This window comes from Salvelinus alpinus, chromosome 8 (assembly GCF_045679555.1).
Source record: "Salvelinus alpinus chromosome 8, SLU_Salpinus.1, whole genome shotgun sequence".
NCBI classification, from domain to species: Eukaryota; Metazoa; Chordata; class Actinopteri; order Salmoniformes; family Salmonidae; genus Salvelinus; species Salvelinus alpinus.
This window is the reverse complement of record NC_092093.1, coordinates 69570862-69586512: the sequence shown is the minus strand read 5'-3', so window position 1 is coordinate 69586512 and position 15651 is coordinate 69570862. Positions and strand designations below refer to the sequence as shown.

General features: G+C 41.5%; 1 protein-coding gene across 2 annotated transcripts; it reads left to right on the top strand.

Annotated features, from left to right (window-relative positions):
• The first annotated feature begins 1109 nt into the window (after positions 1 to 1109).
• On the top strand, positions 1110 to 13989 carry zc2hc1a (zinc finger, C2HC-type containing 1A). 2 transcript variants are annotated; one of them, XM_071414846.1, is made up of 10 exons: positions 1110 to 1235; positions 2211 to 2290; positions 2370 to 2486; positions 2752 to 2787; positions 9616 to 9757; positions 10699 to 10850; positions 10976 to 11078; positions 11398 to 11503; positions 13115 to 13225; positions 13713 to 13989. In XM_071414846.1, the coding sequence occupies exons 1-10, from the start codon at positions 1220 to 1222 to the stop codon at positions 13846 to 13848; spliced, it is 999 nt and encodes a 332-aa protein (XP_071270947.1). In that variant the 5' UTR covers positions 1110 to 1219; the 3' UTR covers positions 13849 to 13989. The 2 variants fall into 2 exon arrangements, with proteins under 2 accessions (XP_071270947.1, XP_071270948.1); XM_071414847.1 differs by lacking the exon at positions 2752 to 2787.
• Positions 13990 to 15651: the final 1662 nt, after the last annotated feature.

Below are 15651 nucleotides of genomic sequence, written 5' to 3'. Positions count from 1 at the left end.
TGTGTGTGTGTGTGTGTGTGTGTGTGTGTGTGTGTGTGTGTGTGTGTGTGTGTGTGTGTGTGTGTGTGTGTGTGTGTGTGTGTGTGTGTGTGTGTGTGTGTGTGCGTGTGTGTGAGATAGAGAGAGTAGGTCCATAGTCGAGACACATATTTCCCTCAGATTACACAGATCTACAAAGAATTCGAAAACAAATCAAATTTTGATAAACTCCCATGTCAATTGGTGAAATACCACAGTGTGGCATCACAGCAGCAAGATTTGTGACTTGTTGCCACAAGAAAAGGGCAACCAGTGAAGAACAAACACCATTGTAAATACCACCCATATTTATGTTGATTTATTTTCCCTTTTGTACTTTAACTATTTGCACATCGTTACAACACTGTGCATAGCCATAATATGACATTTGAAATGTCTCTATTCCTTTGAGTGTAATGTTTACTGTTCATTTTTTAAGGTTTACTTAACTTTTGTTTATTATGTATTTCACTTACTTTGGCAATATAAACATATGTTTACCATTCCAATGAAGCACTTTAAATGTAATTGAATTGAGATCGTAGAGAGAGAGAGTGGGAGAAAGCGAGAGAGAGCAAGAGAGAGCTAGAGAGAGAGAGAGCACTGAGCAGTCAGTGTGGAAAACATATTGAGGCCTAAGAATGTGGTTTATTGTGGCAGCGTGTGAAAGATCCCATTCAAACTCAACATATGTGTTCAATACGGAAGTCTGGCTGCTCAAGTTTATTGACATAAAGGCCTAATTAAAGTTTTACCAACACTCAGGTGACTTGTTGTTAGTTTTATTTGTTTAAATTATAGGCCATGTTATCTTTGCCCTGACAAAATATTACATTATGCTATATTCTTATGTTCTCATAGGCTAAAACAGTAAACCCCAAAAAGATATGTGCTGATGTTAGCAAATTAAAAATAAAACTGGGCCAAGTAGGCCTATGGAATGAGCTTTCTTCCCATTGGGTGAATTTCCCTCAATGTACTTGTGCACGTGACATTAAAACTTGAAACGTGAAACTTCAATCCAGAGGGAAAGGGTTGCCTCCCACGCCCCACCTGCCGTTCAAAATAAACAATGCACCCGTTCCTGTCTTGCTAACAACAAGGGAATGGCCAATGAAATCCTCGGATGTTGGGATGTGGTGCCGTTTCCTAGACAAGTTAGTTGCTACAGCAGCATCAGCGACCGACACAGACAAGGGAGATGGAGGACTTTGAAGGTAAGACGTTTAGTAAATAATACATTGAGGAGATAAACAGTTATCGATTTTACTGTTGAATAAATCCTAGGTTTTCAATGCGACTTCTTATTTTGTTGTGTTGATTTTCGGGGATTTTTCAGTGCCGCAGAACTGCACTATTTTCGTTTACCGACCCTTACCGACCCCTTTGCGGTGTCTGGCCAAAACAGGGCGGAGTATGACGCTATGGTTAGGGCGTTATCCCAATATTGGTGGCACTGGTTGTTCGTAATGCATGCTTTTACCTTGTTTTTAATAGTTGAATAGCTGATTGCTATTTGCTATCTCTAAAGCTATTTGATAGCCTTTCATAGATAGGCCACAGCGCTTGAAGAAAGGACATGTTGTTTGCTTGGAATGGCAGGCTTGGCAGCCTCATGCTAACCGGCTAGCTAATATTGATAGAATAGCCTAGATCAATATTTATTTGATCTCATAACCTAAACAATAGCCTAAAAATGGGTCTGGCACAACCTAGCTAGCTACATCTAAAATGCTTCTCAAACCTTAAAGCCACTGAAACCATCACCAACAGCCTTGATGCATTGCTAGAATGAAGCATTTATATTACTTAGCCATTCTGACTAATGGTCTAACGTTACTATTTTATGCAATTATTTATGCTATTTTGAACCAGTGCATAATAGTGTTTGTTACTTGAATACATTTTGCTTAAACCTGGCACCTCTCGCATCATATTTATGTCAAATGCTGTTATGTTTCAGGCTGCCAGGGTGCCTACCTGATCATTTAAAATAGAATAGAATTTGGTCAAATACATTTCACACAAACAAACAAATAGAGTTGCTATATTCCTGCTTGCCAGATATTCTGTTATCCATTAGGCCTAAGCATATTTCTGTCAAGTACTCTTATGCCCCTGGTGGTGTATCCTAGCCAAGGCTACTGTATGACAGCTCTTCATCTTCTCTGCATCCATTCACTTCTGTACAGATGTGGAAGAGGCTCCGCCCTCCAACGAAGAGCTGATCCCCTGTAAAATCTGTGGAAGGAGCTTCTTCACTAAAGTCCTGGTAAGACACACACACACTATAGCATGTACGTGTATTTTGAGGTTTAAACCTCCCTGTCCCTTTCCTTCTTGCCCTGTAGAAGAAACATACCCCAATCTGTCAGAAAGCAGCAGCTAAGAAGAGGAAGGTGTTTGACTCTGGCAGGCAGAGAGCTGAGGGAACAGAGATCTCCACTATCAAACCCATCAAATCTAAGGTGAGACAACATAACAACACTCACACGCAAACACTCACACGCAAACACTCACACGCAAACAGCTCCAATAACTGTTAGGCTACAGACATTCCGAAACGTGCCTCAGACCACAGTGAAAGAGGCTGTTGAAGGGACCTAGTGATGGGTTTAAGACAAGGATCCACTCTACTGTGAAACAAGTCCACATTTGTTAGCTAGATGTGACCATCAACATTTCTGTTTCCTGATCATTTGTTATACACCTTAAACCACTTATGTATTTCAGTCACACACTTCTACCACCACTGCTAAGACTGTGAAAGTAAGTTGAATAGTCTTTATTTTACGTTTGTGTGATGTTGTAACACAACATTGCTGTGTGTATAAGGTATTCAAAAATGTATTGGTCCTTTTGCACTGTATCTTGCTCTATTGTGTCAGAAGCTCTATTTGAAACAGTAGCCTGGTCAGTAGTCTGGTCAGAATATCTGACCAATCCAAGACTGTCATCTAACAACTGCATGCACTAATCCCTTTCCACTCTTTCCCTATTCTTTAACAGACAGTTTTTAAATGATCTTTTTTCATACAATCGATTTTCTAAACTAGAAAGGTAATAAATACTTAAAGCTCTCCTGCATTCAGAACTAAGCTGTATGTGCTTGGGCCATCCAAACCAGAGCTATACGCTCCTAGACTGGTCCCATATCTGTCTGTATGTGCTTTAGCTCAACTCCACAACAAGCAATAGTCTGAGTAGTCTAAATCTAGGTGATAACAGTAGTCTGATTTACGAGGAGTAGCTAGATGCTTAGGCTACATCCTATACTCTACTGCTTCTGACAGCTAGCCACGCTGCCTGACATGCATTTTAATGGAAACTGAAAAGGAAAACAATGCTGTATTATGTCCTGAACAGCTGTTCCCTCCCTGCTGGCTACCAGAATAATAATTGGCGATTGTGTGTCCTAAATGGCACCCTATTTCCTATTTAGTGCACTACTTTTGGGAGGGAACCTAGGTGTGTTCTCCAGTAGTGTCGTTTTCATGGGATAAACCAAATCCCAGGTATATACTGTGGTTAGTTTGGTATGTACTTTATAACATTCATTTCTATTTAGGATTCTAATACACACTAATGGCACTATTCTCCAGGGCTTGAAAATATGTAATCTTTTGGCACTTAAACATCATGGTAAATGCAATGGCTTGTGACTGTCCTAAATTAGTGCACTAAACCAGAGCATGCAGATATCTGGAGGATAAATAATATTTTTGAATTGGGACTGGTGAATTGCACTGCACTTAAATGGAGTTTGCACGTATTGGACGTGCACTTGTAGTGTACTCTGTATGAAACACAGTTTAATCACTGATGAGGGAAACAAGCATCTGATCCGAGCTGTAACCAGATAGGGATGATATGAGGTCACTGGGATTGTCATGTGACCAACCGTGAAGTGGTATGACACTGAACCACTTCTGTCACTAGTGGTCAGTCTCAGATCCCGTGAAGACTTAAAGCATCGGTATAGAGGGTTTTACGTTAGGGCCAGGATGATACCAGTATCGCGATACTCGTTACTATCGTGGCAAGGAAACAAAACACAAAGCGTATTTAACTTCTGTAGGAAAACAGCCCTAAACATTATGTTATCATTCAAAGTTACATTTAATAATTTCCCAAGCTATAGCAAACAATTTTCTACATACAGCACATTTTTAAAATGACCAAAGAGTTTGGTCTGCTTCGATTCTGGTATTTTACCAGCTTTGGCACGCATTAAATCATGAAAATTATTTTGTTGTCCGACATCAAACTTGTCCTTGTCAATCACAAAGCTTCACAGAAATGCTTGTAATGCATTCATTATCCCCATTTAAATCATGTTGCTCTGAGCTGTACAGTTGTGGCCAAAAGTTTTGAGAATGACACAAATATTAGTTTTCACGAAGTCTGCTGCCTCAGTTTGTATGATGGCAATTTGCATATACTCCAGATGAATTGCAATTAATTGCAAAGTCCCTCTTTGCCATGCAAATGAACTGAATCCCAAAAAACATTTCCACTGCATTTCAGCCCTGCCACAAAAGGACCAGCTGACATCATGTCAGTGATTCTCTCGTTAACACAGGTGTGAGTGTTGACAAGGACAAGGCTGGAGATCACCCTGTCATGCTGATTGAGTTCGAATAACAGACGGGAAGCTTCAAAAGGAGGGTGGTGCTTGGAATCATTGTTCTTCCTCTGTCAGCCATGGTTACCTGCAAGGAAACACGTGCCGTCATCATTGCTTTGCACAAAAAGGGCTTCACAGGCAAGGATATTGCTGCCAGTAAGATTTCACCAAAATCAACAATTTATCGGAGCATCATGAACTTAAAGGAAAGCGGTTCAATTGTTGTGAAGAAGGCTTCAGGGCGCCCAAGAAAGTCCAGCAAGCGCCAGGACCGTCTCCTAAAGTTGATTCAGCTGCGAGATCGGGGCACCACCAGTACAGAGCTTGCTCAGGAATGGCAGCAGGCAGGTGTGAGTGCATCTGTAGGCACAGTGAGGCGAAGACTTTTGGAGGATGGTATGGTGTCAAGAAGGGCAACAAAGAAGCCACTTATCTCCAGGTTAAACATCAGGGACAGGCTGATATTCTGCAAAAGGTACAGGGAGTGGACTGCTGAGGACTGGGGTAAAGTCATTTTCTCTGATGAATCCCCTTTCCGATTGTATGGGGCATCCGGAAAAAAGCTTGTCCGGAGAAGACAAGGCGACCAGTCCTGTGTCATGCCAACAGTAAAGCATCCTGAGACCATTCATGTGTGGGGTTGCTTCTCAGCCAAGGGAGTGGGCTCACTCACAATTTTGCCTAAGAACACAGCCTTGAATAAAGATTGGTACCAACACATCCTCCGAGAGCAACTTCTCCCAACCATCCAGGAACAGTTTGGTGACGAACAATGCCTTTTTCAGCATGATGGAGCACCTTGCCATAAGGCAAAAGTGATAACTAAGTCGCTCGGGGAACAAAACATCGATATTTTGGGTCCATGGCCAGGAAAATCCCCAGACCTTAATCCCATTGAGAACTTGTGGTCAATCCTCAAGAGGCGGGTGGACAAACAAAAACCCACAAATTCTGACAAACTCCAAGCATTAATTATGCAAGAATGGGCTGCCATCAGTCAGGATGTGGCCCAGAAGTTAATTGACAGCATGCCAGGGCAGATTGCAGAGGTCTTGAAAAAGAAGGGTCAACGCTGCAAATATAGACTCTTTGCATCAACTTCATGTAATTGTCAATAAAAGCCTTTGACACTTATGAAACGCTTGTAATTATACTTCAGTATTCCATAGTAACATCTGACAAAAATATCTAAAGACACTGAAGCAGCAAACTTTGTGGAAATTCATATTTGTGTCATTCTCAAAACTTTTGGCCACGACTATTGTCACAGACATGCTTTGACATTCAGCCTGGGGAACACACAGCATATGCCATTTTATCCTTTTACTTGACTTTGACAGGTAAATGTTTAAACACCCTTATATTTAGCTATTAAGTTATGCATATTTTTAACCCATTTCTTTCTAACTAAGCCTTCTAGTGATTTGTAGTTAATCTGTCTTCAGACAAAGTAGCCTAGTAGGTGGGGAGTTTGAAAGGAGAGAAAGCATGTAGCATACAGCATACATTTACTGCAGTATTAGGCCTAATATTTAGCCAATGAATGATGGGTTAATATGAATGAGCTTCTTCAGCTACACGTAGGGCTCATCTGGAAAAGAGAGGCTTTCGCAATTACGCAAGCCTTTCCTCTATTCCTTTTCTCCTGGGTTTTCTCCCAGTTTTTCAAAAGTAATCTGCTAGGATTTCCCCAATTAGATAGGATTACATGTTAGAATTGGGTTTTTCAAAACTGAAAAATTAGATTCTGATTTTATGGCTAGGGATAAGGATTTGGTAATCCAATCTCACCTTTTAATCAGGATTAAATGTTGTTTTTGCGTTTTTCTACACTTAAGGGGTAGTGATTAGGACAGAAGGCATCTTGAGAAAGACACCAATGATGATGCCTATAGAAATCTTGTAAAGCAGGAAACGGAGAGGTCAGAAAAGCTGACTTTTCTTGCTGAAGAACAGATCAAGTTGATAGTGCTCCAACAAAGAGAACTGTACATTTCTTCTTTCAAGCACGCTTGACAGATGCTGGGGTTGCGTTTTCAGATGATGAAGACTTCTGGTGAGCTGGCAAATTTAGTTGAAAAATATTTAACTTTTTTTAAGTGTTATATTAAAAGTTATGCAAATAAATTTGCTTACAAGTGACATGCAAGCTATTTTGTCTTGGCTATCGTCATGTAGTTCATCATGCGGCAGTTGTTTTTTTTAAAGGTATCTTATCAGTTTTTGTTTTAAAGGTATCTTATCAGTTTTTGGCGAATCGGAAAGGATTAAATGTTAGCATTACGTTTTTCAAAACTGGAAAATTTGAGTCTGATCTTCCGCATAGGGATAAGGATTTGGTAATCCAATTTTTACCTTTTTGTATGTGTATGTACTCAAATGTAGGGATTAGGAACGTTTTTTTTTATCCCCAAAATCTGGATTAGGTTTATCCCACTGGAAGGGTGGATTCAGGGTGTGTTTAGAAAGGTGAAAGGCTCTACAACCAAGAAAGGTGAGAAAGTAAAAATTGTTTTCTTACATCTGAAAACCAAAAGTTCATTATGTTAAATTGACTGCAGTATAGGTATGTGGTACCTCAACCTGTAAGTAGTACCTCAACCTGTCCAGTAGATGGTGAGGTGTAGGCCTGTTCAATGCACTGAAAATCTGTATTATTTTATCTTGATATTGTGGTATCTGATACAAATGATTTATATCCGATTTATTTTCCGAAAAACCGGCACAAAAACAGTCAGATCGATCTGATCCTGGATAGAAAAAAAGAAGATTACAAAATCCGTCTCATTCTGATCCCCCAATTTATTTATTTTTAACCGTCCCCTGGAGTCACAGAAGCTATTGGCTACAATATCTTGTTGGACATTTATGTTGATTATGTTTTGCTGCAATTAATCCTGTTTAAATAACTGTCTGCTGCTACTATAAACAAAATCAGTTGGCAGGGATGTTTGCTAGCAAGTTGTCAATGTGCATGATATCTAACAAAGCGGAGTGAGGGTAGGAAACGTGGATCAAAAGGTTCATCAAGGTCAGATTTTGTATTTCTTGCTGAAAGAGCAGATTCTAAGGTTTCTGAAGCACATACAAACTCAAATAAAATGGGGGCATATCCCTTGTTTGTTATATGACAGCAGTTCCACATATTCCAGTGACACAAGTTATTATTTATATTTTATTCTGTTATATTCTTACTATACTGAACAAAAATATAAATGGAACGTGCAACAATTTCTACGATTTTACTGAGTTACAGTTCATATAAGGAAATCAGGCAATTGTTGGTCACAGATACCTTTAAAAAAAAAAAAAAGTACGGGCGTGGATCAGAAAACCAGTCAGTATCTAGTTTGACCACCATTTGCCTCATGCAGCGCGACGCATCTCCTTCGTATAGAGTTGATTGTGGCCTGTGGAATGTTGTCCCACTCCTCTTCAATGGCTGTGTGAAGTTGCTGGATATTGTTGGGAACTGGGACATGCTGTCATACATGTCAATCCAGAGCATCCCAAACAGGCTTAACGAGTGACATGTCTGGTGAGTATACAGGCCATGGAAGAACTGGAACATTTTCAACTTCCAGGAATTGTGTACAGATCCTTGCAACATGGGGCTGTGCATTATCATGCTGAAACATGAGGTGATGGCGGCGGATGAATGGCACGACAATTGTCCACAGGATCTCATCACGGTATCTCTGTGCATTCAAATTGCCATCGATAAAATGCAATTGTGTTTGCCCACACATCTGCCCGGTACAGTTGAAACTGGGATTCATCCGAGAAGAGCACACTTCTCCAGCGTGCCAGGGGCTGGTCTCAGAAGATCCCGCAGGTGAAGAAGCTGGATGTGGAGGGCTGGCGTGGTTACACGTGGTCTGCGGTTATTAGGCCTGTTGGACGTACTGCCAAATTCTCTAAAATACGTTGAAAGTGGCTTATGGTAGAGAAATTAACATTATCGGGCAACAGCTCTGGTGGATAGTCATGCATTCAGCATGCCAATTGCACACTCCCTCAACTTGAGGCATCTGTGTTATTGTGTTGTTTGACAAAACTGCACATTTTACAGTGGCCTTTTATTGTCTCCAGCACAAGGTGCACCTGTGTAATGATCATGCTATTTAATCGGCTTCTTGATATGCCACACCTGTCAGGTGTGAAATCTCCCTAACAGGAATGTAAACAAATTTGTGCATAAAATTTGAAAGTAGTATACTTTTTTTGTGCGTATGGAACATTTCTGAGAATTTCTGTTTCAGCTCGAAACATGGGACCAACATTTTACATGTTGTGTTTGTTATAGTTTTGTTCAGTATATAAAATATATGCGTGTTGACTGTGGTCAGGGCAGGGAATGTATGTGTTTCTTGTCTGTTTTAATGAACAAAATCATGAACTATTGATTTAATTTGCATGGCACAGCCATGTAGCAGCCTATGGACAGTACAGACTTGTAACATAATTAAACTCAAAATATGCCATTCTATTAGTCTCTTAGGACCTGCCTAAACAAATGAATAATGCATTTCTTTGTGATGGTTTATATTCAATGGATTTAAAATAGGCCAGCCACATCGGCACACCCCTACTCCCACTCGTCACCGGTGCCAGGCATGCGCACGGGAGGTATAAAAGGCTTATGCCAGCAATAATGTGGTAAAAATGGGACTGTTTGAAAGGGTAGCATATAAGCATTGTAAAAAAATAAATAAACGGGCAACATACCGTAAATCCTGTGTGAATTAGGTATTAGAAGCAAGTGAGAGATGTTGCTGAGAGGTTTCTTTCTCTATTCTAAAGTCATTAAAAGGCACCACTTTGGATCCAGTTTCCCTTCATCATTCCAGGCGGATGGGTTACTGAAGTGTGTGTGTGTGTGTGTGTGTGTGTGTGTGTGTGTGTGTGTGTGTGTGTGTGTGTGTGTGTGTGTGTGTGTGTGTGTGTGTGTGTGTGTGTGTGTGTTCCAGCCGGAGCCTCCTAAGAAGCAGTCTAACTGGCGCAGGAAACATGAGGACTTCATTGCCACCATCAGAGCTGCCAAGGGCATCACTCAGGTCATGAAGGATGGGGGACCCTTACCCCCTCCTCCACCACCCTCCTACGACCCAGGTAACAACACCCTTACCCCCTCCTCCACCCCCCTCTTACAACCCAGGTAACAAAATCCTTACCCTGTCCTACGACCCAGGTAACAAAATCTTTACCCCCTCCTACGACCCAGGTAATAATATCCTTACCCCCTCCTCCAGCCCCCTCCTACGACCCAGGTAACAACACCCTTACCCAGGTAACAAAACACCCTTACTCCCCCCTCACCTACAGTACGACCCAGGTAACAACAACTTTACGCAGGTCATTTTTTTGTTTAGAGATTACCCCTCTGAAACATAAATTTGGAGATTGAGGTCAATGAACAACGTAATATCTTCGATGTGTTTCCAGATTGTATCCGGTGACTGTGTTATTGTGTTTGTTCCAGATTGTATCCGGTGACTGTGTTATTGTGTTTGTTCCAGATTGTATCCGGTGACTGTGTTATTGTGTTTGTTCCAGATTGTATCCGGTGACTGTGTTATTGTGTTTGTTCCAGATTGTATCCGGTGACTGTGTTATTGTGTTTGTTCCAGATTGTATCCGGTGACTGTGTTATTGTGTTTGTTCCAGATTGTATCCGGTGACTGTGTTATTGTGTTTGTTCCAGATTGTATCCGGTGACTGTGTTATTGTGTTTGTTCCAGATTGTATCCGGTGACTGTGTTATTGTGTTTGTTCCAGATTGTATCCGGTGACTGTGTTATTGTGTTTGTTCCAGATTGTATCCGGTGACTGTGTTATTGTGTTTGTTCCAGATTGTATCCGGTGACTGTGTTATTGTGTTTGTTCCAGATTGTATCCGGTGACTGTGTTATTGTGTTTGTTCCAGATTGTATCCGGTGACTGTGTTATTGTGTTTGTTCCAGATTGTATCCGGTGACTGTGTTATTGTGTTTGTTCCAGATTATATCCGGTGGTTGTGTTCCAGGTTATATCCAGTGATTGTGTTGTTCCAGATTATATCCAGTGTCCATACTGTGAGCGGCGGTTCAGTGAGAATGCAGCAGACAGACACATGAAATTCTGTAAGGAGCAGCACGCTCGCATGCAGAATAAGGCCAAGGTACCCGGGGCTGTGGACGCCAAGAAAACACCTGCACGCACACAGGTAGGACAGCACTGATGTGTTTGTTTAACGTTTCTTTAAGTGTGTGAGCCATACACCTAGAGTAAAGTGCGCAGTGAGTGTGTTGCATAGCATAAAACAAAAGTGTGTGTGTGTGCGCTCCACAGTTCAAACCTCCTGCTCATGTGAAGAAGGCTAACTCTCCTGCTGTGTCCGCTGTGCCCTCTTCCTCCCGTTTACCCCAGAGATCTGTCCTGGGCCAGCCCTCCGGTAACTCACACACGGTGTCTCAAGTCAGATGATGGTGCAGATATTGGTGTAACCCAGGGGTTATTTCACATGCTTGTCTCTATTTCTGCTCAGTCTCTTTTTAGAACACTGTCCCTCTGTCTTACAGAGGACAACTCCAAGTAGACCCTGTCTCTTCTGTGCTAGGCCACACTGACTGAAGCTGAATCAACAAAACCTCTTGGGCTGGGCACATCGGCCATTCAGATACAATGTCACTGAATTTAAGCCATTTTGCTGGAGAGATAGGACAGATGTTTTTAAGTCTACACCCTGTGTTCCTCTCCTCTTGTCCCTATAGGGATTTCATCCAGTAAGGTTCCCTCTGCAGGATCAGTGAGGAGAGCTCCATCTGGTTACTCTCCTAACCGCAGCGCCACTTCTGGCCTCACCAGTCCACCTTCAGGGTTAGTACACACACACCATGCTGACAACACTAACACACACACACACCATGCTCACAACACTAACACACACACTCTCAACAAGCACAGCACATACACAAATGACTGATGATTGGCTGAGAGAAATTGATGATAAAATGATTGTGGGTGCTGTCTTGTTAGACTTCAGTGCAGCTTTTGACATTATTGATCATAGTCTGCTGCTGGAAAAACGTATGTGTTATGGCTTTACACCACCTGCTATAATGTAGATAAAGAGTTACTTGTCTAACAGAACACAGAGGGTGTTCTTTTAATGGAAGCCTCTCAATTAGTTAGAATCAGGAATTCCCCAGGGTAGCTGTTTAGGCCCCTTGCTTTTTTCAAATTTTACTAACGACATGCCACTGACTTTGAGTAAAGCCAGAGTGTCTATGTATGCGGACGACTCAACACTATACACGTCAGCTACTACAGCGACTGAAATGACTGCAACACTCAACAAAGAGCTGCAGTTAGTTTCAGTATGGTGGCAAGTTAGCCCTAAATATTTCTAAAACTAAAAGCATTGTATTTGGAGCAAAACACTCCTTAAACCCTAAACCTCAACAAAGTATTGTAATAAATAATGTGGAAATTGAGCAAGTTGAGATGACTAAACTGCTTGGAGTAACCCTAGATTGTAAGCTGTCATGGTCAATAGATATTGATGCAGTGTAGCTAAGATGGGGAGAAGTCTGTCTATAATAAAGCGATGCTCTGCCTTCTTAACAACACTATCAACAAGGCAGGTCCTACAGGCCCTAGTTTTGTCGCACCTTAACTACTGTTCAGTCGTGTGGTCAGGGGCCACAAAAGAGGATGTAGGAAAATTGCAATTGGCTCAGAGCAGGGCAGCATGGCTGGCCCTTGGATGAACACAGAGAGCTAATATGAATAATATGCATGTCAATCTCTCCTGGCTGAAAGTGGAGGAGAGATTGACTTCATCACTACTTTTATTTATGAGAGGTATTGACATGTTGAATGCACCGAGCTGTCTGTCTAAACTACTGGCACACAGCTCGGACACCCATGCATACCCCACAAGACATGCCACAAGAGGTCTCTCCTTACAGTCCCCAAGTCCATAACAGACTATGGGAGGCACACAGTACTACATAGAGCCATGACTACATGGAACTCTATTCCACATCAAGTAACTGACGCAAGCAGTAAAATTAGATTTAAAAAAACAGATTAAAAAAACACATTATGGAACAGTGGGTACTGTGAAGCAACACAAACATTGGCACAGACACATGCATATACACACACACGCACACAATAACATACGCACTATACATACACATGGATTTAGTACTGTAGATATGTGGTAGTGGTGGAGTAGGGGCCTGAGGGCACACAGTGTGTTGTGAATGTATTGTAATGTTTTAAAAATTGTATAAACTGCCTTAATTTTGCTGGACCCCAGGAAAAGCAGCAGCTAATGGGGAGCCGTAATAAACACACACCTGCATGCACGCACATGTCAACAAATCCTGTCAATATGTAACACACATTATACGTTTAAGACCACCAGTAAAAACTCTTCCCTTCTTTCTCCTCTTCTTCTTCCTCCTCTCCTTCTCTCAGTGTTGGAGGTAAGCCCCGTCCAGTAGGTTCCTATGGCTCTGTGAAAATCTCTCAGACAGCAGGGGGACTCAACAACAGGAAAGCCTACAACGCAGACAAATACAACTCCAGGTAGGAAAAGGCCTGTATGAGTGTGACTGGGAGATTGTATATGATGGTTTACTTGTAGTGGAAGTGTTAGACAAAATAGAAGTCCAGACAATAAACACTGTCCTCTTGTGGTTGGTGTTGGTATCGCTCAAAGGACCCTCCCCTCTGACCTTCTCCTCCAGTGGGTTTTGAGAAGGCAAGGAGAGAGGACGCAAGGAGTATGCAATTAAGATTCACCAATAGTGTTGTCCTGCTGTCCATATTTACATGGTGACATCATAGTCAATATGTCTTCTAGTCGCTTTAGCGGATGACAACTCAAACACCCTTCTGCTCTCTCTCTCTTTCTCTCACTGACGTCAGATGTAATGATGTCATTATTAATGCATGAATTGCCTGTCTCTCTCTCTTTCCCCACTCTCTCTTTCTCTCACTCCCTCTTTCTTTGTGTGTGTGTGTTTATCTTACGCTCTACTTTTTTCCCCTTCCCTGTCTTTCTCCACTTCAGGAGCGATGGCAAAAGTGAAAACGATGTGGATAATGGTGAAATGATGACAATGTTCTGCAACGAGTGTGGAACCAAGTACCCTGTAGACTGGGCCAAGTTCTGCTGTGAGTGTGGGGTCCGTAGGATGTGTATTTAAGGGAGGAGAGTGAGGGGTAGAGGAGGAGAAGAGAGAGGGATGGAGGAGGAGAATGGAGAGGGAGAGAGAAAGGAGTAGGAGGATAGAGAAAAGGGGGAAAGATAAGTGGAGAGGAGGGAAATAGGAAATTAAATTAAAGAGGGGCAGTTCACCTGGGCCATGATGCTGTTATGACACTTACCTAGTTAAAATAGTACACGGCAAGCAGGAGTTCTCCCCCCCCCATAATATCGTGAAGTCAGTTTGATATCAGCTCTCATAACTGTTAATGTCATTATTATGACAGTGTTATGTAGGCTTTACTACAGAAGACTCAAGCACATAATTACCCCAAATGTCCACCCTAACCCATTCTTATCCCAACCACTGCCTATGTACCATGATCTACAAGCCCTTTCCAGTATAACCCTAGGTAGGATGAGAGTGGGTTTCTATCTACTCCCTCCCACCCGTTTCTCTCCTGCCTCACATATTCAATGTATTACTATTGAAGTGCAAATGATTGACTACTGATAAAAAAAGGAGTTTAATTATTGTAGATTAATGGAATGTGTGACGTGGCAAAGTGGACTCATTCTTTTCATTGAGTCATGAGTAGAATTAATGTTAAGTATTTGGAAAAGAATACACATTGTTTTTACTGGGACCAGTGTAAGAGCAGGTTGACCTTTTATTGTTATGAATCTTGTCCTGGAGGCAGAACTGAGGTTGTGTCTACACTTGACACTTTCATGCGACTTCTGCTGTCATAATACGAAGATCACATTGAAAAGACGGGTCTAGATGCACAAAAGTCGCTTTGTGGTCTAATTGTGTTCACATCTGAAGTGGTCAGGGATGCATTGTGTGTGGATTTCCTCAGTCTGGACGCAATCAGGCTACCGAAAGCGCAAACAGTGGGCAACATCATCAGCACTCCTCTACCAAATCTCCAGAAAACAACGTGTGTTTTGGGACAGAGAAGCACCTTTTCATTATAATTTTGGAGGTTTACGTTCCTAGTGTGAGAGGAACGTGTTTGCTGGCCTCAAATGGTAGCCAACTAGCTAATATTTAGAAAAACATTTCTGTTTGGCTAGTGTTATCCCGTTTGCAATCACTTTAGTGTTGCTCACTATCTTCCTGGCTAGCTACAGAGGTTAGCTACAGTAGTTATGATCATATTTTGCCTATTCCACCGTTTGTAGAATGCATACTGTCATTTGAATATAGTGTGAAAAAAAGGAAATCCGGACACACTGTGGACACAGTAGACACATTTAAATGTAGGTGTAGACACATGACCTGATCAGAATACAAAAGCTGCATGAACTGTCAAGTCTAGACACGGCCTGAGTGATTTCCCCTTAGGACAGATGCAATGTCAAAATTGTCTATATTGTAAAAATTCATGAAAACAAAAATGAGCTTTTTGGTCTTCATTTAGGGTTAGGCATTAGGTTTAGCGGTGTGGTTATGGTGAGGGTAAGGGTTATGTTTAAAATCTGATTTTATGACTCTGCAGAGCTGCCTCCAGAACAGAATTTATGAAGATAAAAACGCCACTAACATGCAGTGTAAGAGGCCATTGCTGTTAAATAGGTCAGTGTTTTTAAATGATTTTAAAGGCAGCAGTTTCAATACACGATATAACATTTCCGATACAATTATACGATACAAGGTGTTCAAATTGACCATCATTCAGATACTGCTATTTCCACATACTGTATACAAGAAAATGGGTTCATTTATTTTATCGCTCTGTTTGTTTTAACTAAGCAATCAAAATGTATTTTTTTCATGGTTTTTTGAAAGCCTTTTTCT